Below are 27,855 nucleotides of genomic sequence, written 5' to 3' on the forward strand. Positions count from 1 at the left end.
CCTGGTGGAAATACACAAGGTGAGGACAGAAAAGGTGAGAATTATGCAGTAAATCCAAAGTCAACCTGAATGAGAAGAGGCAGGAAGCAATTTGGATGTAGACTGTTCATCACATGCTGACAGATGTGCTACATATTTCCATCATTAAACCTATTTTATAACAAAATATTATTGGACTATGCTTTGTTATGGGGAACCTGCTACTTGCCCTGGTTGTTATCTGCCTTACATGTAGGCCTTTTGGATTGATTTCAGGTGCTCTAAATAGCCTTTCCAGGATATGCTTTGCTGCGTTTGCTATTTTTAATGAAAAAGTGGAAGTGAGTTAAAGTAGGAATAGAAGAAAATATATTCTTCAGTCTCTTAAAGGGAGGAGTTTGGCAGGAGTTGCATTGTGCAATATAAGTTCTACCATCTAAAATGCAAGAGTTCAGAAGATTTTCAATGAATTGCTAGAAAATTCAATTCCACAAAGAAGATTATACAATGTCTTTCTTTGAAGTACACCCCTCAGGAAATACTGGCCTATAACTCCCTAACAACAAGCAGAAACATCTGTTTGTTTTTCAAAGTTCTATCAGCTTAATTGCATAGTCGAATTTTATTAGAATACCTGGATTAACAGTCCATGGAAGGTGTGTGCTTGATGGCCAAATGGCCTTTTCCTGCTCTTTATGCTCTCATTTCTTGTGCAGAACTTGTGCAATTTATATTGAACATGAATCCAATGAATGAAGCTTTAAATCCACACAATACACACTTCAGAAGGATGTCAGTTTAAACTCCCCACCACAACTTGAGTGCAGAATCTATACTGGCATTCCAATGTAGTTGAAAGGTAATGCTGCATTTACAGAGATGCTGCCTTCGGATGAGATTTTAAATCAGGGTCCCTGATACACAAGGGATACACAGAGCCCATCTATCTTTTCAATGGGGGAGGTTAAATGGTACCAGGGCCCATTTAGGAAGAGCCACAGCCATTGGCAACATACACCTCCTTATAAATGACCTGGTCTTTCTCAGTTGGCTATGGAATGTCGAAGTTGGAGAAAGGCGATTGTGATTACATAGGCTTACAGAGGATATACAACATAGGCCCAACCAGTCCACGTTGGTTTTAATCTCCAGTTGAACTCCTCCCATCTTTTTCTCATCTACCATAATAACCATCTATTCCTTCCTCCCTCATATGCTTGTCTAGCATTCCACTTAAATGCGTCTTATATTTGCTTCAACCACTCCTTGTGGTAGTGAGTTCCACATTCTTATTATTCACACCACAAAAGGGAACATTCTCTCTGTATCCAGTCTATCAAAACCTTTCATAATTTTAAAGACCTCTATTAGGTCACCCCACAGCCTTCATTTTTCAAGAGAAAAGAGACCCAGTCTGTTAATTCTTTCCTGATATGTATGTTCATGCATTTCTGTTATGCATTTCTATTGTAAATTTTATCTGCACCCTCTCCAGTCCCTTTATCTCTTTCTCTTTAGCTCCCATGCCCTAAGAGGGCACTGGTGACCATGGGCTTTCATGTTAATCTTGCTCTAGAGGCATGGATCATCTTTGTTGGTGATACATTCATCCAGTTCGCGAGGCTCTTTAAAAAGATCATTCTTTGTCTACCTCGATCTCTTACACTATCGATCTTTCCCATCAGCATCAGACTTTCTAAATCATAATTTATTATTACGTGCCCAAGAAATTCCAACTATCTCTTCCTGATCTTGGTTAGCAAAGTGGGGAGTCAGGGGGTGGGTTACTCATCGCAGGATTCCTAGCCTCTGACCTGCTCTTGTAGCTACAGTATTTATATGGCTAGCCCAGTTCAGTTTCTGGTCAATGGTAACCCCCAGGATGTTGATAGTGGGGGATTCAGTGAAGGTAATGCCATTGAACATCAAGCATTTGGAAGGCGTTAATATGGCAATCAGAACTGTATGCAGTATTCAAGGTTCAATACAGGTTTGGCATAACCTCCCTACTTTTCAATTCTATCCCTCTACAAATAAAGCCTAATGCTTGGTTTGATTTTTTTATGGCCTTGCTAACCTGTTGGCAGACTAATAACAATTGCTAAATTCAAAGTACAAAAAATCTTGAGGTGTTTTGACGTTGTGATAAGGTGCTATAAAAATGCTAATATTCCTTTTTAAAAGTCTTTTAAGTTTTAAATCTTCTCTGACTTTTACATTATTACTAGCTCAGGGGAGAATTTTTGGCTTGGCGAGCAGGGCCAGGACCCGCTCGCCAAGGCGTAAAATGACGCAGGGTGAAGTCGGGCATGCATCCTGGCGTCACCGCGTGTCATCTAGATTTTCAGTTCAGCAGGCGTGCAACCAAGTCAGCTGCACGCCCGCCAAACTGTCAAAATCCTGTTAAGACCATTAACTAACTGGTTAACCCTTTTGAGAAAGCTGCCTGTCCAACCTTAAGTTTGGTGGGCAGACAAAGAGCCCAGGCGGCCTTCGCATTTTTCATGGAACCTCATCCACGGGCGGGATGAGGTATCATGAAGGGTTTATAAATTGAATAAGTTTTTCCATTAGAGTTTATTGACATGCCCCAGCTCATGTGGCACTGTCACATGTGGGGACATGTCTTAAATTTTTTTTCTTCTTTATTAAAATTTTTTAAACTTATCTCCCTGAGGCACCTCTGTGCCTCAGGGAGATTTCTGCACTCTTTTGCACGCATTGTGCGTGAAAGGGCGCACTCCTGAATCGGGGAACCACCGCAACCCACCCCCCGCCTGAACAGGGACCGCACAGCGCTTCTGGGTGCTCGTCACACTGGACGGACCTTAATTGACCCGCCCATGTAAAATGGCGGCACGGACCCGATCGGGGGTGCCGATCGGGTCCGCACCCGCCCCTGCACAAACCCCTGACGGGAGGAAAATTCTCTCCCCCGTCTATATTAGGATAGTTATAGCTCCCCCATTGTGAGCACTCTATAGTTTTTGCACTTATCTGTAATTTCCATGCAAATTTATTCCCCTACATATTTCCCACTAGTTGATGGGAATACACTCAGTCTGTAATGGCACTGTTTCTTAGCTCTAACCAAATATATTCTGTCCTTGACCCCTCTAGTATATTATCTCTTTCCAGCACTGTAATACTCTCCTGATCAATACTGCCACCCCTCCTCCTTTCTTTCCTTTCCTATCTTTACTGAACAGCTTGTATCCAGGAATACTTAGTACCCAGTCCTGCCCTTTTTTGAGCCAGGTCTCCGTTATCTCCACAACATGATATTCCCATTTGGTTATCTGCACCCACACGTCACCAACCTTATTTATCATGCTCCATGCATTCACATACATGAACTGTAAACCTAAATTAGACCTTATTGCGTTCTCTCTTACTTTGACCCCACCTAATAACTTATAATTTCTTACTCTAGTTCTATTTATCTCTCCCAATAACAACAGCAAAACTCAAATAAAACAAAAAATTGCCATCAATTTCATTGGGAATCAAGTTAAATATAAATTTGACTTTTCTCTTGTAAATTGAGAACCATGCTACATTCACAGGATTATTTGTCTAGGCCTCTGGGTTAATAACAACTTGCATTTATATAGCACATTAACATAGTAAAATGTCTGAAGGCACTTAACAAGAGCGATAACAATAAAAATATCTTGACAACGGGTCACATAAGGAAAAATCAGGAAAAATGCCAAAAAGCTTGATCAAAGAGGTAGGTTTTTACAAGCATCATAGAACAGGAGAGGGAGATAAAGAAGCGAACAGGTTTAGGGAGGGAATTTCACCCACCCAGATGAAAGCACATCCGCCAATGGGGTATATAAAATCTGGGATGAGCACGCAGGAGACCAGGATTGGAGCAATGCGGAGATTGCGAAGGCTTGTAAGGATGGAGGATGCTATACAGATAGGGAGGGATGAAGCCATGGAGGGATTTGAAAACAAGAATGGGGATTTTAAAACTGAGGTGTTGTCGGCTAGGGAGCCAGTGAAGGTCAACAAGCACAGGATTAATGGGTGAATAGATCTGGAGCATGTTAAGATACGGGTAGCAAAGTTTTGGATAAATACAAATTGATCAAATAATGGATTCAGGAACATGACCACTATACTACCTAACCCTATTTTTATTAGCGAGTCACTGGGACAGGATGTGTGAATTGCTGGTGGAAAAGGAAAGGAAGAAAAATAAACTTGAGACAATGATGCATAGGCTCAACAACAATCCATGTTCAGAGTGTGAACCTGATTATATCATTTCATGATTTGGGATCAAAACATCAGCTTCCACTTGACGGCAACTGAAGATCTCTTACTGTATGTTTTGGCTGTGGAGGTGCAGCACTGATGCAGAGGTGGGAGCACAAACGCTCACTTCCATGGCAGTGTTGGGATCACAGGCTTAGAGGATCCCCCATATCACTGAGGTCCCAATCTCAGCAGGGCAATTGAAGGCACCTATCTAATAGATGCCAGACACCTTCTCCACTGGAAGGAGAGTTACCCTAGGGCTGGTCCTGTGTATCTCTGAACAGCTTCTCAGCTTCAGTTGGCTTCTGGGAGATCATAAGAGAATAAAGGTAAGAAAAAGAGAGAAAAGCTAAACCAAGTAACAAAGAGATCTCCCAGGTTTTGGTTTTTGTGGTAGGAAGACATAGAAGTTAATTTGTAACATCTGAATTTTATGAATAGGAATTCTACTTCATCAGAAACTATCTTGTTAACTATAATGTCACTGAAAGTCTTTAGAAAGATTTTTCAGCTCATGGTAAATGGCCTTACAAAGCTATCTCAGGTAGTTAACAGTATTGAAGAAGAAGTCTGGAACATGCTTCAAAATAACTACAACTCCTGGTTTGACCAGGAAACACAGTCAGGAAATGCAAATTTAGGACTGATACAAGAAAGCTCTTCACACATACAGGGTTAAAGTTAATCCAAGTGACGGGGTCTTACCCACTGGCTGGAGACCTGGTGAGAGCCCCGCATCGCCTCCTTTGGGGAGGATCACAGGAGACAGGGGGTGGGGGGTCAGAGGCAAGGGTACTCGGTCACTCTCAGCGGCAACCCTCCACTTCCCGATACTGGGTCCCTTGATTCGGCACTGAGTGCCTGACAATGAGGGACCTCCCTGGGAGATGCAAGCAAACATGTCAGGGTTTGCTTTTCAAGCTCTCCGCATGGCAACTACCCCATCCGCTGCTGGTTGAATTAGCAGCGGAGCGGGAGGCTGTCCAGAAGCTTGCCCACCCCAGACTTAATCAGGGTGCAGACAGGGTGGGCAGGATCCCCACCTGGCACCCTCCCAGCCTAATAAATGCCCCTCACCTCAAGGGAGGGCATTAAATTCTGCCCTGAGTTATGAATGTGTAGATTGAACTCCAGATAGATAATGGGTGCAAAAACCATGGTATGATTTAAGAGACAGAGCAAGAGAGAACATGCATTTCAATCACACCTTTCATGGCCACAGAACATCCCAAAACACTTTACAGTCAATAAAGTCCTTTAGAATTGTAGTCATAGTTGTAATGTCATAAAATGTAGCAGCCAATTTACACACAACACGGTACCAAAAACAACCTGAAACTACATAACGAGACAAGCTGTTTAGTAACATTGGTTGAGACATCAATGTTGGCTAGGACACTGGGAGAACTCCCCTCCTCTTCCTCAAATATTGTCATGGATCTGAGAAGGCAGACTGAGCCTTGGCAAATAGTCTACCCAAAAGATGGCACCTCTGACAGTGCAGAACTCCCGCAATATTGCAGTGGAGTGTTAGCCTAGATTATGGGTTCAATTTTAACAACGAAAAACATGAGACTTGGGCTCAGGTCAGATGTTAAAATCTTAGAAATATGATAATCGACCCCAACCTTGACTTCAGGTTTAACTGAGACTGATCAAGGGGAGGTGCAGCTAAACTGTTCCCAGGAGATTAGTAGTTATTTTAAATATTTTAATGAGGCTAGCGGTTTCTGACTTAAAAACAAAAATCGCTGGAAAATCTCAGCAGGTCTGACAGCATCTGTGGAGAGAAAGACAGAGTTAACGTTTCGAGTCCGTATGACTCTTCTTCAGAACTAAAGAGAAGTAAAAATGTGGTGAAATATATACTGTTTAAGGGGGATGGGAAAGGTGAAACTGGATAGAAGGCCAGCGATAGGTGAAGGCAAAGGAGAGATTGCGAAAGATGGCATAAACAAAAGGTCAAAGGGGTGTTGACAGGCTTGGGTGGGTGGAACCTCCAGGGCAGGCCACAGGAGCAGGTGTCGCCAATCTCCAATGTTGGGTGGGGGTGTTAGGGGGAGGGTCTCTGACTTAACCTGCTTAGCAGGTTTTATAGTGGGTTTCCCAGACTGTGGGATACTGAGCAACTGAATAGAGGTGAGGACAGCTTTAAATAAAAGCCAAGTGCCAAGACAGCACTTTTTGTGGGCCAGGAGGAGGAGCGCTTCCACTGCACCCCCCCTCCCCCCTCCCCCCCCCCTCCTCCCCCAACCCTCCACCACCAGCCAAGCTCTCCCCTCATTCAAAGAAAACTGAGGTCAAGGATTGGAAAGCCCTGCTCTGCCACCTAACACCCCCACCCAATGTTGGAGATCGGAGACACCTGCTCCTGTGGCCTGCTCTGGGGTTCCACCCAGCCAAGCCTGTTAATCAGGCTGCTATCTGGGTGGAGAAACCTGCTGAGGAGATGCACACCATGAAAACACCACAGGAGATGGGGAAATCCAGACTGCTGGGTGTCCTGTATGAAATTCTGTGACCATTTAGTCTTCCTCACCCGCCCAGCTACATAACCTGCCCTATTAATATTCCTTCAGGAATGGCGCTTGAACTATTATCTTCTAACTCAGCAGGTAGGGTGCTATTACTGAACCACAACTGACTCTTAAGTCCTGAATGGTAAGGTCCTGATCGCCATGGTACCATTAGAGAGAGTTGATAAGCTGGGGGCTTGTACCTGCTAAACAGAGAGGTGAAGCAATCAGTGGATGATTCTATCCCTTTATACAAAGTACAGAAATACCACTGACCAGGCATTGATGAGATTGTAAATACCCTCACATGGATTGTGCTGCCTCACCATAAATCCAGTCAGATGGCTAGACCTCTTTCAACACTGACTTGTTCAGATGCTCTTTCCCAAGACATTAAACTGAGATCATGTCTGGTTCTGATGCACATTAAGGTCTCATGGCATCAAGTGAATTTTTCCTGGTGTCCTCCCAACATTCTTGCCTCAACCAACACCACTAAAAATCTGGTGTTTTGCCGATTCATAAAGGTGGCTGCACTTCAAAATTTAAATCACTGTATAGTGTTTTCATACATTTTGATGGTGAGAGCCACATAAATGCAAGCCATTACTTAATATTCTCCAAGTATCTGCCTTTTGGCATTCCCCATCTGAAATCTTTAGGGGTCAATGAACACCTGCACCAGAGATCAGCTCAAACATCAAACTCTATGCAGATCAGTGTCCTCAATAACTGGAAAACATTCTCACAAGTAATCACTTATCCAATCTCATACCTTTTTAATCTGTCAGTTTGATGCAAATCCTTTTTCCTGATGTTCTGCCAAGAGCTTTGCGTGTAATTTTTCTGTTACCCAGTATGCGTGGTTTTATTTTTTTAGATCTAATTCAATTTTAACCATACAGCGATACACTGAGTGCAACCATCTTTGTAAATTTGTCTGACTATTCAAAGCTTCTGACCAGGCTTAGACTTGCTCTCCTTTAATATAGCTCAATAAATAAATCAGTATTAAATAGGAGCTGCATTGTGACTTGGGTGGAAATAAAAATGTCCTTTAGAAGCAGACTGGCACATAACAGAGATAGCTATACCTCACTAATCACTGTGTATGGAACAGATGGACACAGAATCATAGAATCGTTTAGTACAGAAGGGGGCTATTCAGTCCATCAGGTTTGTGCCAGCTCTTTGCAACAGCTATCCAAGTTGTGCCACTCCCCTGCCCTTTGTCCATTGCCCTGTAAATTGTTCTCCTTCAAGTATTTATCCAATTCCTCTTTGGAATTACTATTGAATCTTCTTCCTCCACTCTTTCAGACAATGTATTATAGATCTAGCAATACACTGCATAAAACATTTTAGTTCATCTCCCTTTTGGTTCTTTAACTTAAATCTGTGCTCTCTGGTTACCAACCAATGTTCTGCAAGTGGAAACAGTTTCTCCTTATTTATTTATCAAAACCATTTGTGTTTTTGAACTACTGTATTTAAACTCCCCATGCACCAGATAAATGCCTCCCTGATTGAAGCACAGAATTTCAATGGACCTAAACAATTCTGTCATGACTCAAGGTCCTGGACCATTTTTTCACAGAAAGATTTTAGAAATGAGTTACACTTAAGATGTATATTTTAAATTAAGGTGATTTCATATAGGTTTTACAAATTTCCTTTCAGACAATTGCTGTGGGCGTTGAGACAAAAAGGAGTTATACTTTAATGAACCAGGCAGTGAAGATGTATTTACACAATAGCCAGGGAAGATAGTTAATTCATCATCTCACCTAAGGCTTCCAGCAAACAGCCGCATCTACTACTGTTAGATCTGTTAGCCATTGGAATCCAACATGGGTAACTGCAAAGACTCTTGAAAAGCGAAAAAAGGGAGACAGTTTTCTGACAGGACAATTGGTGAATCACTGAACTTGGAATGTTGGAAAAATAGTTTTCCTGTTGTCAGAGGTAACAAAAGGGAACGAAAAACCTATGCTCAGGGTCTGTCTGGATGGCCTGGTGAAAGAAAGGCTGAGGCAGTTTATGGTGAAAGACTAGAGCCAACGGGTTGATACCTTCTGCTACCTTGAGTCACTCATCACAGAAGATGAAGAGTCTACCAAAAAAATTCAGGCTAGACACTGTGAATTCACTTAAAAGAGTATAGAGTAGCCACAGCATCTCGATTACAACAAAAATTCATCTTCTGAAAGCCCTTGTGTGGCTGGTGACAATGTATGACTGTGAAAACTGAATAATTAAGAAGAGTGACAACGTTTGAATAAGAGCTTTTGAAATGAAAGGGCTCAGACGGATATTACATGTGCCATGGACAGCCCAGCGGACAAACGAGTGGGTGCTCTAGAAAGCTATTGTTAAAAGGAACTTGTTTGAGGCAGTGATATCAAGGAAGCTCACATATTATGGACATGTGATGCGAATAGGAGGGAAGTTTTTGGAAAAAGGGAACATGCAAAGCAAAACACCTGGAAAATGTGCACAAGGAAGATCCAAGATGGATGGATAATATCAGAATGTGGACTGGCCTCCCTATAGGGCAGGCAGTGAGGGCAGCGATTGTTCATAGTATAACCAACCCTCAGAATGAGGACAGATGAAAGACAGACAGACACAGTGCCAACCAAGGTTTGTTAGCAGGAAAGGAGGTTTAAGCAAGGTGATTGGAGCCATGAAAGAAACAGCAAGATATTGTAATGATAGTTCCTTTCATAATCACATGACACCCCAAAGTGCTTTAGAGTCAATGAAGTGCTTTTGAAATGTTGCCACTGTTGTAATGTAGGAAACACATCAGCAAATTTGCACACAGCAAATTCCCTGAAACAGCAACATGGTAATGACCAGATAATGTTTTTTTCAATTATGTTGTTGAGGAACACTGGGGAGAACTCCCCTGTTCTTCTTTGAAATAGTGTCATGGGATCATTTACATCCACATAAGAGCTCAGGGCCTTGGTTTCACATCTGAACCAAAAGTCAACACCTCTAACAGTGCAGCATTCCCTCAGTACTGCACTGGAGTCTCAGCCTAGATTTATGTGCGCAAGTCTGTTGAGTGGGAATTGAATTCACAACCTCTGACTTACAGGTGAGAGAGCTGCCAACTGAGCCACTGCTGAAACTCTTAACAGCGTATCTGGTTAAGAATTATCCAACTTCCTTTTTCTTTTTTTTCCTTTTCAGAAATCTTTTTTCAAGTCATTATTCCACAGCCAAGGACGGGAGGAACTAATCAGCCTTTGCCAATATTTATCCATAAGCAGAGGACAAGAACTGGGTGAGTAGCTTGGGCGTTTTTCCCTTCTGTCCTGTAGGGAACTGTTGCATTTTAACTCAATGCTTCTCCAACTTGGAATGGACACAACTAGGAACATGGCTATGAAAAGGTTATAGAGACCTGTTACCCAACACTGAAACCTCTCCCTGCTTAATTCCCACTAGTCCTGTCTGAGGCATCTTGACTCATTCTAGAACTAGGGGTCATTGTTTAAAAGTAAAGGGTTGCCCATTTAAGACAGAGATGAGGAAATTTTATTCTCCCAGAGAGCTGTGAGACTTTGGAATTCTCTTCCTCAGAAGATGGTTGAGGCAGAGTCTTTGAATATCTTTAAAGCAGAGATTCTTGATAAGCAAAGGGGTGGAAGGTTATCGGGGGTAGGCAGGAATATGAAGTTGAGGTTAAAATTAGATCAGCCATGATCTTATTGAATGGTGAAGCAGGCGCGAGGGGCCGAATGGTCTACTCCTGCTTCTAATTTGTATGTTCATATGTTTGCATGCTATGGATTGTTTGCTAGTCAAGTTTTGGTGCCTCACTCAAATGGCTATTCCTTAAGTGTGCACTGAGCTTTGGTAGGCTATTCATACTGGAAAGGCATCACACCCATGATCATACCTTCATAGCTGATTTCTCCCCTTCATAAGTGTCAAGGCCAATTGCAACATCTGAACTGCTATCTGGGTGAAATCAGCTAACCGAACATAGACTGAGGACTTAACCTAGGCTTTTTTGGTCATGTTGCTACAGTGTTACGCTGGACTGTACCTCTGCCTACGATACCATGAAGGGAACCCTTCTCCAATCTAATGTTAGAATATTTGGCATCAGGGCTGTGTAAATATTGTTAGAGCTATCATATTCAAAGCTAAGAGTGCTTCTAGAGCTCTGCTGGTGATTTCAGACACACAGAGGGTGCATCTGTCACGTGGGACTAAACAGTCTCTCTTCCAAATGTTTAAAATAAGTTGAGTTAAATCATAGAAGATCATTTCTAAAATATTTATCAGGATTATGAGGCACAAATAAAATAATTCATTCTACACTTCTGCATCATGCTTAGCTAGAACTGGATGTCCTGTGACTAAGGAATGTCATACTTTCGTATCAAAATTATGTAAACAAAGTTGGTTTATACTGAGGTCACAAAACAGAAACTGTGGATTGCTGCTTTTTCCTATCTCTCTGCCACGCATTATTCCACAGGACACAGGGTGACCACAGAGACCTGTGCGGGCTACAGTCAATTCTTGTTAAAAGCCAAAGAATTTCTGTTCACCCAAGACTGGCTCTTGGGGAAAAGATACTTACTTGTTACCATTGCTATAGATGTATTGTAGCTGTACAGAAACAATCTGGCATTATTATATTCCAGCAGCAGAACTGGCCAGGAAAACAGGGTGAGCCAGTCTCAGTCAGTTCCCAGTGGACATTGTCCACAACATAAAACTGCCCGAATTTTGGCTCAGAATGGCAATCTTATTGAGGGGGCACAAGTTGGCTGGTGTGGGAAACAGAAAATTGTCACACTGGTGCAGCCAGGGGAATTTTTCTCCTCCTAGGATTGAGAAACATTTCTGGACAGACTGGAGAATGCTTCCTGCAACACACCTGACCTGGGAATGCCTGATGTTCATGTGGAAAATGTTCCATTTCCCAGAATGAACATCTCATATCTCCATCACAATAAAATAATTAAAAATAGAAACACAGAATGTTTGGGAAATGCGGTTGGGGATATCAGGTTCACAGTTTGTCAATTTGCCTCAGTAAGGAGTAGGTCACAAACATATAATTACACACAATTTTCCAAAGCAATACATCGTTAACTATCTTTCCAGCCCAAGACTGGCACAGATGCTCGCAAATTGGTGCTAAACCTCTGTGAAGTTATCTCTGAATGTTGCTTTTGTTTGATAATTACAGAGATCTATTTTTTCACTTTGTTAAAGTTCTAAATGAATCAGATCCACTTCATGCACTAAATACCACACGGTTTCTGATGTGTTGTAATTTAAAATCAAGAAAACCAAAATACAGCTATCCAGGCAAACCAGTGTTTAAGCTGTCGACACATTGACTCCAATCTAAAGCTGAGGACTGTGCTGAAAGGAGATGTGAGAAAATAACACCGTGTCTTTGAAACATGGAATTATTAAATATGCCTGATTTTTGATGGAGAATTTACTTTTTATCCACCTTCTCCTGTTTTACATTTTCATCCATCTTACAACAACAAATATCCTGACATAAAGACTTCTTCAGACTCAGCTGGTTGAGAGAATGAACAGCCCAATCACACAGACCAGAAGATTTCACTGAAGAATTGAGGGCAGAGAGCAAGCCCATCCCAGCTCGATGACAGCAGTCTTAGTAGAGGCAGAAGGTTGTAGGCTCGAGTCCCACTCCAAAAACTTGAGCACATAATCTAGACTGACAACTCCAGTATGGTACTGAGGGACAGCTGCATTGACAGGGGTGCCATCTTTCAGGTGAGACATTTAACTGAGGCCCCTCTCGGGTGGATGTAACTGCAGTACTATTTGAAGAACTGCTGGGAGTTTTTCCTGATGTCTGGTCAACATTTGTCCCTCAACCAGCATCACTAAAAACAGATCATCTGGTCATTTATCTCATTGCTCTTTGTGGGGCTTTGCTTTGTGCAAATTTTGCTACCACATTTCCTACATTACAACTGCAGTGGTTGCAGTTCAAAATACTTCACTGGTTTTGAAGCATCTCTTGAGGTATGAAAGGCACTGGATAAATCCAACTTATTTCTTTCATTGCATCAGTGCCAGTTCTTTACTAACATCTGCACTAGGTTTGACTTCCAATTTTGGTGAAGTAGCTGATCTCAACTAAGGTGGTGATGTTTGTCCTTAAGAATAACAAAATCAGCCAGTGTTACTGTTTTCCCGATCACTACCCAGTGACCTGCGTGCATGATGATGAGATAGGGCTCTGTTGTTATGCTCCCCAGTCTATTGGTACACAACGCCTCGGCTCCTGTGTGAAGAATAGTTATTTGGGTGAGATACCAGATGATACCCATGGTACTGAACCCCAGCAAGAAGTTAACATCTTCTCTATGGGAGGGAAAAAATCGGGAAGGGAGTATTTATGAAAGAAAACACAAGATCTTGCTGTGTGCAAAGTGGCTGTCACATTTCCCACATTACAATACTGGCTACACTTCATTGGTATTGAGACATCCTGAGGTGTGAAAGGTACTATATAAGTGCAAGTTCTTTCCTCCATTACATCTGTGCCAGTTCTTTCCTAAAGTCTGCACCAGGTTTGATCTCCAGTTGTGGTGAATTAGAAAAAAGGAAGAGACTAAGCAAAAAAAAAGAAAAAGTACAGGAGAGGAATAAGGTTATATGTAGCTATTTTCAACTGCCTCAAATGATGCCAGAAATGTGTAGTCAGTGCAGGATGAGATACTGCAGACATCCTCCTGACTGCTCTCGGGGTGGGTCGAGGACTATTTCAGTTCTTTTTCTCATCATTCCACAAGCAAATCCTTTTTCCCTTATTTTTTTGTACCATAAGGAATGTACAAGTTTAACAGAAAGGCCAATTTATTGGCACTATGGAGATCATTTTTAATGTTTAGTGGAATAGACATAAACTACAGATTATTTCCCTGTAACATGTAGAATTATTCACACCAGTAGCCTGAACTCAGTGCTCCTGGTCTTTAGGGGGAGAGGGAAGTATTCAAATGCTGGCATTAACAGTAACAGGCCTGGCTGAATACATGTATGTAGTTCATCAAATAATAAACTTGAGTTATCTCAAACTAGACTAGCGAAAGGGTTAAATGGTTAAATATTTGTGCATGAAATGTTCAAAGATAGTAAAGCAGTAAAAGTGTGTGGGAATGCAACCAGATTGCACTGATAGGCCTGAAAATTAAACTCAGCTCGCACTGAGCATGAGGCTCTGCAGAAAGTTAATGAACTGAAAGCAACCTTGATCAGTGAGTCAGAGACTGGGATGCGGGGCACTCCCCTCTCATGCTGCCAACCTTTGCTATGACATTCATCAACTTTCCCCCTTGATCTCTCAACTGCAACACATAGGTTTTCTAATCAGTTTCGAGGTCTAAAGCATGCCTCCCAACTATACAACATAATGTAGGACACCATCCAGCAAGGGTTAACCCTTTGAGATAGTTATGGTAATAACGAGGCTATTGAAACAATGCAGAGAATTTAATCAATGCATTAATGTTAAACAAAAAAACTGAAAATAAAGAGATCCACTCCATGGTTAAATAGAAAATCATTGGATTACAGAGGTAGGAAGTGCTACAAGTGGCAATAAACTAGGACATACTGGTATTTAAAGGGGTAAGATCACGAGACAGATATAGACGAAAAAGATTATACAGTCCACCTAAACACATCCATGCAGAAAAGCCTTATAGTCCTTACACCGTATTTTGAAGCCATTTAAAACACAGCCGGAGGTCACTCAGAATCAGTCTTGATTCTGTCAGTATTTTTTTTACTAATCCCAATTCCCATTTTCTTTCTTGGCACTGTAACTCTGCTTCAACTGTTTCTTTGAATGATTTCTGGATTTTCACCTTCCCCACTCTAGCAGGACAACCATTCCATATGTTGATTACTACTTGTATGAAGAACTGTCTGATATCAGTCCTAAATTTGTTGTTCTTTGGTTTGATACTGTGCTTTATTTTGTTACTGCCACAGTGTTTTGATTCATCTTGTCCGTTTGTCTATTACTTTAAGTATTTGCATAACACCTCAAAATTCCCCTCTAAGTGCAATAATGCTAAGTTTCTTCAGTCTTTCCACATAGCTTAGCCCTCTGATGCAAGGCATCAGCCTTATGGCTCTTTTCTACATGGGTTTCAGGGCTTCAAAGCCACTCTCGGGCCTTGGTAATTGAAACTGGATGTAGTACTCCAGGTGCAATGTGACCAGAGCAAGTGCAACCTGGCTTGCACTCTTTTATTTTTATATCTTTATTCAGTATTCTGTGAACATTGTGGTCATCACTCTGTAGTGACTAACATGTGCATCAGCAATTCTGTATATGCCCTCGCATCATCTTCAATTTACGGTTCTTTCATTGATGATCTTAAAAGGGCTCCCATACATCACTGACTTGAGAAGGGACTGAAGGATTTACTCTATGAGTTGAGTTTTATTAGCCCTCTGGAGATGGGAGGGGAGTCGGAAGGTCTCATAAAATGGTGGTGGAAGGCGTTGGGACAGGAGCCCGGCATCTACCTGCCACCGTGGGATATTACCAGTGGCGGCAACCTCAGCAGTACAGCTGCCCAGCTCCAGTGGGGGCCAATTAAACCAATTAAGTGGCTAATTAACAGCCACCTCCTGCCATTGATGGTGTTTACATCAGGAGGAGCCGCTGCCATATTGGTAACCTTGGCAACCTTCCAGCAGATCTCCAAGAGGGAGGCCCTCCTTTATGGCCAGTCAACGGAGACACCACCAACCCCCACCCCCCCCCCCCCCCCCCCCACACATCGGTGATGGACAACCCCACAGCTTTGGCGCCACTAGAGGGAGCAACCATCAATCACAATCAATCAATCCCTTTTGTGAATGAAAAAAAGTACCTTGTATTTATTCTTCCTGTAGCCTCAGCAGTGCCAACTCTATCCGTGGTGCTGCTGAGGGTGCTGAACTGCCAGCCCTCTGATTGGGCCGCTGTTCTCAATTGGATGGCAGTCGAGGCGGCAGCCTCTTAAAATGCTGCCCAGGGTCCTGCCGCCTGCCCCTGCGGAATCGAGTTCCGCTTTTGGTCCTGGCAGCAGGACATCCTGCTCTTTCATTAAATTCTGGCCTATGTTGTGGTTGTCTGTTCTTGATAAAATTGGAATGTTTACGCAATTCAAATCTTCACTAAAGAAGAGAATGTTGTCAATGTCACAGTAAAGGAGTAGAGAAATTGGATAGAATAAAAATAGATAAAGAGGAGGTACTTAAAAGGTGGTACTGCTCAAAGTAGGAAAGTCACTTGGTCTAGTTGATGTCCATCTGAGATTATTGAGAGAAGTAAGGCTAGAAATTGTAGAGGTTCTGGCCAAAATCTTCCAATCCTTCTTCGATACAGGGAATGTGCCAGGGGACTGGAGGATTGCAAATGCTACATCTCTGTTCATAAAAGGGCAGAGGCATAATCCTGATATCATTGGTGGAAGAACTTTTAAAGACAATAATCTGGGAAAATTTAATTGGTATTTGAAAAATAATGAGTTAATAAATGCAAGGTAGCACAGATTTGTTAAAGGCAAAAGCAAAATACTGCGGATGCTGGAAATCTGGAAATTGTTTTTGTTAAAGGCAAGTTGTGTTTGATTAACTAGACCACAGTGCATTATTTCAAAATTGTCAGATACAAAATTCAGAAATTTAATAAACAGTAGGAGGATAGTAACAGACTTTCAGAAGACATAGATACACTAGCGAAATGGGTATACACAGGGCAGATTAAATTTAATATGGTGAAGTGTAAAGTAATTCATTTTTGGAGGAAGGATGAAGAAACCTTTTTTTAACACAGTGAATTGCTAAGATCGGAAATAGACTGACAGAAAGGGTGACGGAAGGAGATTCAATATTAACTTCCAAAAGAGAACCAGATAAATATTTAAAAGGGAAGCATCTTCAGGGCTCGGAAAAAGAGCGAGGGAGTGAGACTAATTGGGAGCTGGTACAGACACAATGGGTCAAATGGCCTGCTTCTGTGCTGTATCATACTATCATTCTCTGAAGAAGCCCTTTGGCTTTTCGATAGACAACATCATAGATGGCATTCAGTGACTACTTATGTTAACAGACTACTAACCAGCAAACACTTAAAAGAGAAACTTTATTACAGTGGCAGGATCGGGGATTCAGGAGAGGGAGCGAAAGAAGTGCTTTTGAATAAATGAGCATCACTCCAAATATACTATTAAAATATGTCAAAAAGTTCAGCAATGGCTTAATGAGCAAATGAATTACAATGATGTAAAAAAAAATACCTGCTTGAATGTCATACTCAATAGGTTGACCGTTGCTGGGCTGCCATTTCGTTGTGTTGTGTGGTACTGTCCCACTACTGCATACTATCTCTGGCACTGAAATGTAAATATAAAATTCAGAATTGGCCAGGACTCGATCAACGGTGTTCCATGGGACTGGAAGTTCTTCCACATCCCAATGATGCCTTTATTACAAATACAATTCTAGAGCTATTTCTTTCCCACATGCATGATATTTTTAGTGGTTGGTTTAAAACAGGATGGCACTTCATGCAAAGACATCAATAGTTGAAATGTTCTTCATGGCAGGCAAATCTCTGGAATCACTCACCATTCAGTTAGAAACCACTGAAAAGAGAGACATGATGCTGAAGTTTTTCATCTTGCACTCATCTGGACAAATACAAGAATGACAAATTTCAAACAATCACAACACTTGATAATACAGGAGAAAAGGGTGCTGGTTGGTTGGCAAGTCTACTCTGATTGGCTGGGCATTGCTGTGGAGAAAGCAACGGAGAACTATAGGCTCCTCAAGCTTCAAAGTAATTCAAAAAAGGTGCACGGCCTGAACATCAGCACTGACACACAGTGGCATCTGTGTGTATCATCCACAAGATGCACGGCAGCAACTCACCAAGGTTCCTTCGACAGTACCTTCCAAACCCGCAACCTCTACCACCTAGAAGGACAAGGGCAGCAGATGCATGGGAACACCACCACTTGCAAGTTACTTGGTCACACACCATCCTGACATGGAACTATATCTCCATTCCTTCACTGTTGCTGGGTCAAAATCCTGGAACTCCCTTCCTAACAGCACCATGGATGTTCTTAGAACACAATGACTGCAGCAGTTCAAGAAGGTAGCACACCATCACCTTCTCAAGGGCAACCAGGATTGGAAAATAGATGCTGACCTAGGCAGCAAAACCCATAGGCCATGAATTTAAAAAAAAAAATTCTCCTGTAGTATAAATTGTTGTGATCATTTAAAATTTGGCATTCTTCCATTTGTCCTGATCAGTGCAAGATGAAAAGCTTCAGCAACATGTCTCCTTTTCAGCAATATTCAAGTTCTGTACTACCATGCGACTGATTCAGTTAGATGTTTGGATGAGAGGACAGGGGGACTGTAGTATCTATAGAAGGATGAGTTAGATGGACCATATTTGTTCTTATTCTTTTGATATTTGAGTTCAACTGTGAAATTGTGCACTCTCAAGATATTTCATCTTGGTCCACTTTGAATTTAACATTACTTGAAAGTTGCTACACCATGGGCTGAATTTTCCCCCTATTGGGGGGGGGAAGTGGATGGGCGGGCGTGTGCCAGCACGCTTCCGATCGGCGCCCCCGGTTGGAGGCATGGTGCCATTTTATGTGGGTGGGCCAATTAAGGCCCGCCCAGCGTGACGTCCGCAGGGAAGCACTATGCGCTCCCTGTGCGGGCGGGGAGATCCCTAAAATCGACAGTGCGCACTTTCGCACATGCGCACGAAAGAGCGCACTCATCTCCCTAAGGCTAAGTGCTGCCTCAGGGAGATCGGCTCTACTTTCAGCAATATTAAAAATAGAAAAAAAAAATTCCCTTACATGTCATAATTTCCATAACAACTTTATTAAAATTTTTAAAACCCTACATGAAACCTCATCCCGCCGGTGGATGAGGTTTCATGTTTCCTCTAGTTGCCGTTGGGGCTCCTGGCCTGCCCGCCAACCTTAAGGTTGGACAGGCAGGTCCTTTAATTGCTTAATTGGTCCTGTCAATGGCCTCAATTGGCCATTGACAGGTCGGCGGCGCGCAGCTGATTTTGCTGTGCCCCCGCCTTCCTGAAAATTTAAATGGGGCGTGGTGACATGAGGAGTCCCGCCCGACGTCATCCCGCGTCATTTTACAAGTCGGCAAGTGAGCCCCGCCCCTGCTCGCCGAAGGTAAAATCCTGCCTCATGTGTCCAAAAAATGGGAAATGGTTGTGGAACATTTTGTGATATGAGACTCTTGCCTTTTGGATGAGATGTACATCTGCCCTCTCAGGAGATGTAAAAGACCCCATGGCACTATTTGAAGAAGAGTAGCGCATTTCTCCATGGTATTCTAGACAATATTTATCCCTCAACAACAACACTCAAACAGATTATTTGATCATTATCACATTGCTGTTTGATGAATCTTGTTGTGCACACATTGGTCATGCATTTCCTGCAATATCAGTACAAATGATTTGGGCCGAATGGCTCGTTTATGTGCAGTAACATCTATGTAATTACAACAGTAATTTACAACAGCCCCAACCGTAATGTAATGATGCAGCTGTGTCACTGATACCAAATATTGCTAAATGCTTATTTCATTTTAATGGTAAGACTCAACAACAAGATGTTAATGATCCTCTCCCCTCCCCACCCCACCGCACCCCCACACCTCCAAACCCCCACTTCCTCTCTTTGTAGTATAAAGGGTTAGCAGATGGGATACGCTAATGTATGATTATAGATGATTGTACCACTGGCATCAGTCAGTCATGCGTTAGACACTTGATAGAGAGAGAGAGAGAGAAGTTCGAATACCATGCCTTGGTGCAATATGTCTACTTTGTAACCTGTTTAGATATAGAACTAATAAACAACTGTTATGCTGATACCAGAGTATGACTGCAGTCTGTCTACTAACCAAGTACCATGCTCAGTGCCCAAAATAGAAGGACCATCTCAGAACACACTCTATCTTGGCAGTCTTAACTTTTTCTGGAGTCCTGTTCCATAGTGTTAAGCAAACACCAGAGTATGAATGCAGTCTGTCAACTGACCAAGTACCACACCTAAAGTTCAAGATAGAAGGACCACCTCAGAACATGGTGGCAGTAGTGGCGGTATCGATGTAAAAAACACATAGGTATTAAAGAAGGGACCACAGAATGAAGAACATCTTGGTAGCAGCTTGTAACAAAACGATTGAATTAGAGGTAACGAGGATCATCCCTGATGAGCTGTCCCTGCCCCTACCCCACCCATTTGACTGCCTCAAGGGCCCACAGAGAGGTCAGCAGTGGGAGTTATGGAAACGCCATTTTTTCTGGTACCGAGCAGCATCAGGCCATTAGGAGCTGAGGAAGTTTATAGAATCAAAAGTAAGTTCCTTTCTTTCACAGAGACACCATCCACTAGACCCCAGGCGGAGACTGAAGTTATGAATCTCTCCATTCTTCCTGAAGTAAATTGGGGGGTGACAGATACAGAAGGCACTGCAACAAATGGTAACCATCCCCATGAAGGCCTGCTGGACCTGAATTGGCTTTTTCTAGAAGAAAGTGATGAGGAAGAAGCCCTTGCAGTACTGAGTCAGCTGTTGGAGGTTGAGGTCCAAGAGGGTGATTCATCTTTCCAGTTGATGGACGCACCATATGAAGTATGTTTTCTTTTTAGAGGAGTTAGCTGTGTTTCTAGTGGCTGAGCAGAATTCAGGTCTTTGTTCCACTGAACCTACCAATGTATTGCCTACTCTATCTCCTGCTGTCCACGAAGAGGCTCCATAAAGGATGCCTTGACAGAGTCCATGTCAGAGTCCATAGAGGATCACACTGCTAAAGAGCTGGTACCTTCCAGGGGTGAAATTCAATTGAAACCCATACTTCACACCAAGCTGAAAGTTTTCTTCCCTCCAGAGTTGAAGGTCAGCACAGAAGCTGTGGCAGAACCTATATCACTTCTGAAGTTGTAGAATTCTGTACAGCAATCTTATCCCTGAGTTAATTGTATACAGGAAATCCATCTCATTGCAGAAGATGAGGCTGAGGCTGTCTTGTGTCCATATTCTCTGCAATTCTTTTCTTTGCCCAGAGTGGAGCAAAATCACACAGAGAGAAGTGTGGCTCTCTTACCATTGCCTACAGAAAGTAGATAGTCCTCCCAAAATATCATTGGGAAATTATCTCTTCTTTTCCTGACAGTCTTACAGGAATTTTGCTATTTTTTCCTTTTGTCATCTAAGTTCATTGAAATCTCGGATTTTCAATGCTTTTTCAGTTTGCGATGCAGCTGAGAATGATGTGGCTGTGACACTCTTCCCTGGAGTTGACGATCATTCCTCTTCTGAAGGTCTTTCCTTGTCCACTTTAAGGGAGCAACAAATTCATCAGAGTGTCCTGAATTCTTATTTTCTAGGTCCAGAAGGTCCAAAGGTTGATGTTCTGCAGTCTTTTCTCTTGGATCAGTCTTTCATTGAAAAGTCTTCATTGTCCTTGCAATTCAGTCATCTTGCAACCTACACTCTGCTTCCCAGCAATGCTGCTAAAGTGCTGTCCTTTCTGGAGCTGAGGATGTCCTACCAGATACAGAAGAAAGCCCTCATCTCTCCAAGACACCTTCCTTAAGGGCTGAGAATACTGTGGGAGATTGAATCCCTCAGGACTGTGACTTGGGAAAGGGAAGAGTTCGTATTGGGTTGAATCTGTAGTTGTAAAAAGGGAGTTACAGAAATGCAAAATAAATGGTTAAGGACATAGTTTCATGTTGTTGTTGAAAGTAGAATAGTATACTTAGGTACTTAGGTGTGGGGGAGGAGGGCAAGGTGTGATAGAAAAGGTTAACAGATGGGATATGCTAATGTATGACATAGGAGATGATGTACCACTGACATCAGTCAGTCATGTGTTAGATTTCAGAGAGAGAGAGAGAGGTTGGAACACCATGCCTAGGAGCAACATGCCTACTTTATAGATAAAAACAAAAAGCTAAAAGCTACTGCGGATGCTGGAAATCCAAAACAAAATAAAAACAGAATTACCTGGAAAAACTCAGCAAGTCTGGCAGCATCGGCGGAGAAGAAATCAGTCAACGTTTCGAGCCCTCATGGCTCTTCGGCAGAACTGAAGCATAGTTTCAACAAGGGAGAAATATAAATTGGTTTAAGGTGGGTGGGGGGGAAGAGACACATTGAGGGTGTGGTGTGAGCAGATAATCAAAAGATGTCAGAGACAAAAGGGTCAAAGAGGTGTTGAAGGTGGTGGTCTTTGTCTGAGAAAAGTGCTAATTAAGAATGGAAAACAGGATATTCAAAGTACAGCTCTAGTGGGGGTGGGGTGGAAAGACTAAAGATTTTAGTTTTAGATTTAAAAATAATGGAAATAGGTGGGGAAAGAAGAATCTATATAAATTATTAAAATAAAAAAGGCGGGTGGGGGGGGGAAAAGAAACGGGGTGGGGATGGGGGGAGGGGGAGTTTAAGATCTAAAGTTGTTGAATTCAATATTCAGCCCAGAAGGCTGTAAAGTGCCTAGTCGGATGATGAGATTGAGCACCTCATCTTCCGACTAGGCACTTTACAGCCTTCTGGGCTGAATATTGAATTCAACAACTTTAGATCTTAAACTCCCCCTCCCCCCATCCCCACCCCGTTTCTTTTCCCCCCCCACCCGCCTTTTTTATTTTAATAATTTATATAGATTCTTCTTTCCCCACCTATTTCCATTATTTTTAAATCTAAAACTAAAACCTTTAGTCTTTCCACCCCACCCCCACTAGAGCTGTACTTTGAATATCCTGTTTTCCATTCTTAATTAACACTTTTCTCAGACAAAGACCACCACCTTCAACACCTCTTTGACCCTTTTGTCTCTGACATCTTTTGATTATCTGCTCACACCACACCCTCAATGTGTCTCTTCCCCCCCACCCACCTTAAACCAATTTATATTTCTCCCTTGTTGAAACTATGCTTCAGTTCTGCCGAAGAGCCATGAGGGCTCGAAACGTTGACTGATTTCTTCTCCGCCGATGCTGCCAGACTTGCTGAGTTTTTCCAGGTAATTCTGTTTTTATGCCTACTTTATAACCTGTTTAGATATAGTACTAATAAACAACTGTTATACTGATACCAGAGTATGACTGCAGACTGTCTACTAACCAAGTACCATGCTCAGAGTCCAAGATAGAAGGGCCATCTCAGAACACACTCTATCCTGGCAGCATTAACTCTTGCTGGAGTCCTGTTCCATAGGAGCCAGCTATCCTCTAGTACCTCATCCAAGTGGCTATTCAGTAGACTATCCTACCGTGGGGTACACCTCAACTGAGCCTAATCCTATCCTCCACCAATATCCACACGTCTACACCAACCAACAGGAGTCACTGAGTGGCAAACAGGGGTGACAACTCTGCCTGATTTTCATCTCCTTAGTCAAGGAGTATTCGTCGTGCTCCAACTGCTGTCCTAGCTGAGATTAACTAACTGCACACAGAATGGGATGGACTGTGGAACCCACCTGGTTTGTACAATACAGTCCTGGATCTATCAATGCATCTACCTCCAAGGCTGTTGGCAAAGCTGAAAACCAGCCCCGAACATGTAAATAAAAACACTCCTAATCCTACAGCAAGGCAAGTGGGCCATTCTGTGAAATGCTCTTAACTGAACTAATTTACCTTCTTGTGAAAAACTAGGAAATGGAAAACAAATAAAATAATTTGCAGTAGGTATCCCATTCTCTTTTGTATAGCTATTTCACATCCACTTACACAAAAGTTAGCTTAACAACTATGTTTAAAATGAGGTGAGCTCTCCAATTGTAGCAGAATGCAGTTTTGAACTCATTGCTATTTTGCATGCTGTTCAAGGAACCTTAAGAGCTAATTAAAGCTTTTCATGTAACCCTTTTTAACAAGGCCCGTCTTTCTTTACATTCTATAGGAGATTAAACTGCACTTTCCATTTGTAATTATTATTACAGTCTACATGCAAAGGTTTGTTTTTTTCATAAACCTATACAAATGTTAAGATAATTAATTATGTTAAATGAAGAAATATGGTCATTCGGTTACATTTGCGGGTCAAAGCCTCTCAATCTGTCCTTGTTACATGTACATCTGATTGAGCATGTGCACCAGCTGCCAACAGTCATCAAAGCTGTGGTGTGTGAGGAAAGCAAGAACAAGTATGAGAGGCCCCTCTGTGTCACAAGCTCAGGGTTCATCTACTTCTCTTCCCAAGCAGTCACAATCACTTCCTATTATGAATTAAATAGCATGTTCACTTCCTACTGATCCAAACTGATTGGTTGTCACTGACCACATTCAATTCCTATTGAGCCAAACTGATCAGCTATCACTGACCGCATTCACTTCCCATTGAACCAAACTGATCAGCTATCACTGACCGCATTCACTTCCCATTGAACCAAACTGATCAGCTATCACTGACCACATTCACTTCCCATTGAACCAAACTGATCAGTTATCACTGGACGCATTCACTTCCCATTGAACCAAACTGATCAGCTATTACTGACTGCATTCACTTCCTATTGATCCAAACTGATCAGCCAACACTGACCTCATTCACTTCCTATTGACCCAAGTTGATCAGTTATCACTGGACGCATTCACTTTCCATTGACCCAAACTGATCAGTTATCACTGACCACATTCATTTCCTATTGATCCAAACCATCAAGCATGGGAAACCGGCACTCCTGCAGCATCTGCATGAACTTCTCTGTCTCTGCTGAAGGGAGGGGGCAGTGACCAGGATATGCAGATGCAAAAATTGTGACCCGGTAAAAGAACAAGGGCAACCACAGTGATTCTAACAGCTACCAAGGCATCTCCTGGTTGAGTACTGTGGGAAAAGTTTTTGCCCCTGTTGCCCTGGTCAGACTGCAAATCTTGGCTGAATGCATCTATCCTGAATCCTAGTGTGGTTTCAAAACTTGAAGATCTATAATTGACATGATCTTCTCAGTCCAACAGATGCAAGAGAAATGCTGTGAACAAAGGAGGCCACCAAATATTTCCTTTATTGATCTCACCAAGACATTCAACCATGTGAGCAGAGAGGCGCCATTTAAGCTGCTGGAGAAAATTGGCTGCCTGCCGAAGCTGCTCAACGTGATCTCCTCTTTCCATGACAAAATGACGGGTAAAGTCAGCTATGACAGGGTAACATTGGAACCCTTTGAGATCTTCAGTGGGGTCAAACAGAGTTGTGTGCTGGCACTGCCATTCCCTGGCATTCTTCTCTTTGTTGCTGTCATATACCTTCAGGTCATCTACAGAGCGTGTCTACTTCCATACAAGAACTGAAGGAAAGCTGTGCAGTCTCGCTTGCCTGAGATCCAAGACAAAGGTGCGTCAAGTCCTCAGAGAATTGCTCTACGTTGATGATGTCACACTAGCATTCCATATTGAGGAATCCCTTCAGCAGCAAATGGACAGACTCTCTCGTGCCTGCAGAAAGTTTGGTTTGACCATCAGCATCAGGAAGACAAATGTCACTGTCCAGGATGTTGCTTTACTGCCATCTATCAGCATTGACAATGTGATACTGGAGGTTGTTGATACCTTCACATACCGAGGCTCCACAATCACCAGCAATCTGTTGCTTGATGCTGAAATCCACACACGTGCCACAAAGCTGTAGCTGTTATGTCCAAGCTGAATAAGAGAGTGTGGAATGGCAGCAACCTGACTGAGAACACCAAACTGTGAGTCTACCAAGCCTGTGTCCTCAGCGTATTCCTCTATAGTGGTGAGACCTGGACAACATATGCTGGTCAGGAGAAAAAGTTGAACAGTTTCCACCTTTGCTGTCTCAGACATATTTTCAGCAACCTTTGGTAGGACAAGTTCACCAACTCAGAGATCCTGGAGTGTGCTAATTTCATCAGCATACACTCATTGCTAAGCCAATTATGTCTGCACTTGGCTCAGCCAGGTTCATCAGATGGATGATGGCCTTATACCTAAAGACCATCTGGACAGTGAATTGGCCACTGGGTCACAACTTCCTGGGCATCCATACCTCTGCTACAAGGACACCTGCAAGTGAGGTATGAAGATGGTGGACAATCATATTGACAACTGGGAGACAGTCGCTGATAGCTGTGATCTCTGGAGGCTGACTGTTTGGAAGGACATTGGAAGAGGTGAGCAGAAACAAAAATCTCAGTAGCCGAGAAGAGGACTCAGAGAAAACAGAGGCCAGTTAATTGTGCAACTTCCCAGCCCACTGACTTCCTCGGCAGCAAATATGACAAGAGACTGCCATGCCAGAGTGGCTTCCTGAGCCACACTAGGCAATGCTTAACACAGAGTTGAACACCACTGGCTCAAACCATTGTCTTACAAGATGGAAGGTTACCAACATGATCCAAACCATTGAGCTATCACTAACCACATTCACTTCCTATTAATCCAAACTGATTGGCTATCACGAACCACATTCATTTCCTATTCACCTGTATCCATTTGCTAAACATTCATTATCTACTTAGCTGAATGAAACGACTAATTTTATTTATTACTTAATGATTCTAATTGCCAATCACACTTACTTCTGTTTGATACCAATTAAATTGGTCATTGTGTTCAGCTTCTTTGCACCTCAATCAAATCAGGGATTTATTTGCTAATGATTCAAATTGAACTACAAACTGCATTAACATCATGTTGATTGAATCAACATACATTCACTTCCTATTGATCCAAGTCAAATCACCAAGTACATTTACCCTATTGATCCAAACCAAATCACCAAACTTATTTGTGCTTTACTGATGCAAACCAAATTACACCTTAGCAGCAAGCTGATATCTATGCCAACGTGTTGAAGGACTAACAGAGAGCATCATGGAATGTTTGCACACCAGTTCCAGGCTATGATTTATCTGCAATAAAGGAGCAATGACCTCTCACATTCTTTCTCTTACTTCCTGAGCGATAAGCAGAAGACAGAATAACCTACAACGAGCTCGTGTCCTCACTAGTTCATGGAAGGATTAAAACTCGGGGACTTTTGCATAGTTGACATAGGAATATAGGTCTTAGGAGCAGGAGTAGTCCATTCAGCCCTTCGAGCCTGATCTTTCATTCAATAAGATCATGGTTGATCTGGTTGTGGTCTCAACTCCTTTCCTGTCTGCTCCCCCATAGCCTTTGACTGCCTTGTCTTTTAAAAATCTATCTAACTTAACCTTGAATAAATTGAATAACCCAGCCTCCACTGCTTTCTGTGGAAGAAAATTTCAGACACTAACAACCCTCTGAAGAAATTCCTCCTCATCTCCACCTGAAAAGGGAGACCTCTTATTTTTAAACTGTGTCCCCTAGTTCTAGTCTCTCCCACAAGGGGAAACATCTTCCCGATATGTAGCCTATCAAGTCCCCTCAGGATCTTATATGTTTCAATAAGATCACCTCTCATTGTTTTAAACTCCAATGAGTATAGGCCCAACCTTATTCATAAGACAAGCTTCCATCCTTTTTTGTTGTGAGTTTTGTGCTAAATGTGAGGACTGTACATCTTGTCAGAGACTGCATTGCAGCACTAATACCAGAGACACAGGAGTCTTTCTGTTCAATCTCTCAGTCAAACTCCTGCTCCTCCAGTCAAGAGGGAAAATGTCCATATTTAAATTTGCATCTGTCATGCACTCAAGAATCAAAACCAATTAATTACTTTTTGAAGTGTTAGTTTGTAGGCAAACATAGGACTCAATTAATCTGTTTTGGTGGGAGTGGTTGAGGGATGAATATTGGCCAGAATGTTGGAAGAGTTTCTTTCTCTTCTTGAAATAGTCTATTCACCTGAAAGGTACATAGGACCTCAGCTTAACACCTCAAATTGTTAAAAAAAAACCCTGGAATCAAACTTGAGCCCATGCCCTTCTAACTCAGAGGCAAGTGCTCCTTTTGTACACAAACTATTGCGTCTGGTTCAGGATCCCAAAGACCTCTTTTTGACTCTCTTCTATTCCTGATCCATATACTTC

The 27,855-nt window shown here is 42.3% G+C and overlaps 1 protein-coding gene and 1 long non-coding RNA gene across 7 annotated transcripts in view; one reads left to right on the top strand and one right to left on the bottom strand.

The window, feature by feature from the left end:
• bcas3 (BCAS3 microtubule associated cell migration factor) overlaps window positions 1-27,855 on the bottom strand; it is a 1,018,944-nt gene that overhangs the window by 254,480 nt on the left and 736,609 nt on the right. For 5 of the 6 annotated variants that reach the window (XM_078548260.1, XM_078548263.1, XM_078548261.1 and 2 more), the window contains one exon: window positions 17,090-17,185. The exons of the other annotated variant lie outside the window; for it this stretch is intronic. In XM_078548260.1, the coding sequence (XP_078404386.1) occupies window positions 17,090-17,185 (96 nt within the window). The remainder of the gene's footprint in view (window positions 1-17,089; window positions 17,186-27,855) is intronic. 6 annotated transcript variants of the gene reach the window in all.
• The window catches only part of LOC144684485 (uncharacterized), an 81,010-nt gene continuing 62,918 nt past the window's right edge, over window positions 9,764-27,855 (top strand). Inside the window, exons 1-2 of the long non-coding RNA XR_013577510.1 lie at window positions 9,764-9,873; window positions 9,969-10,062. This is a non-coding gene — a long non-coding RNA (uncharacterized LOC144684485). The remainder of the gene's footprint in view (window positions 9,874-9,968; window positions 10,063-27,855) is intronic.

The sequence above is a fragment of the Cetorhinus maximus genome, chromosome 9 (genome assembly GCF_964194155.1).
Source record: "Cetorhinus maximus chromosome 9, sCetMax3.hap1.1, whole genome shotgun sequence".
NCBI classification, from domain to species: domain Eukaryota; kingdom Metazoa; phylum Chordata; class Chondrichthyes; order Lamniformes; family Cetorhinidae; genus Cetorhinus; species Cetorhinus maximus.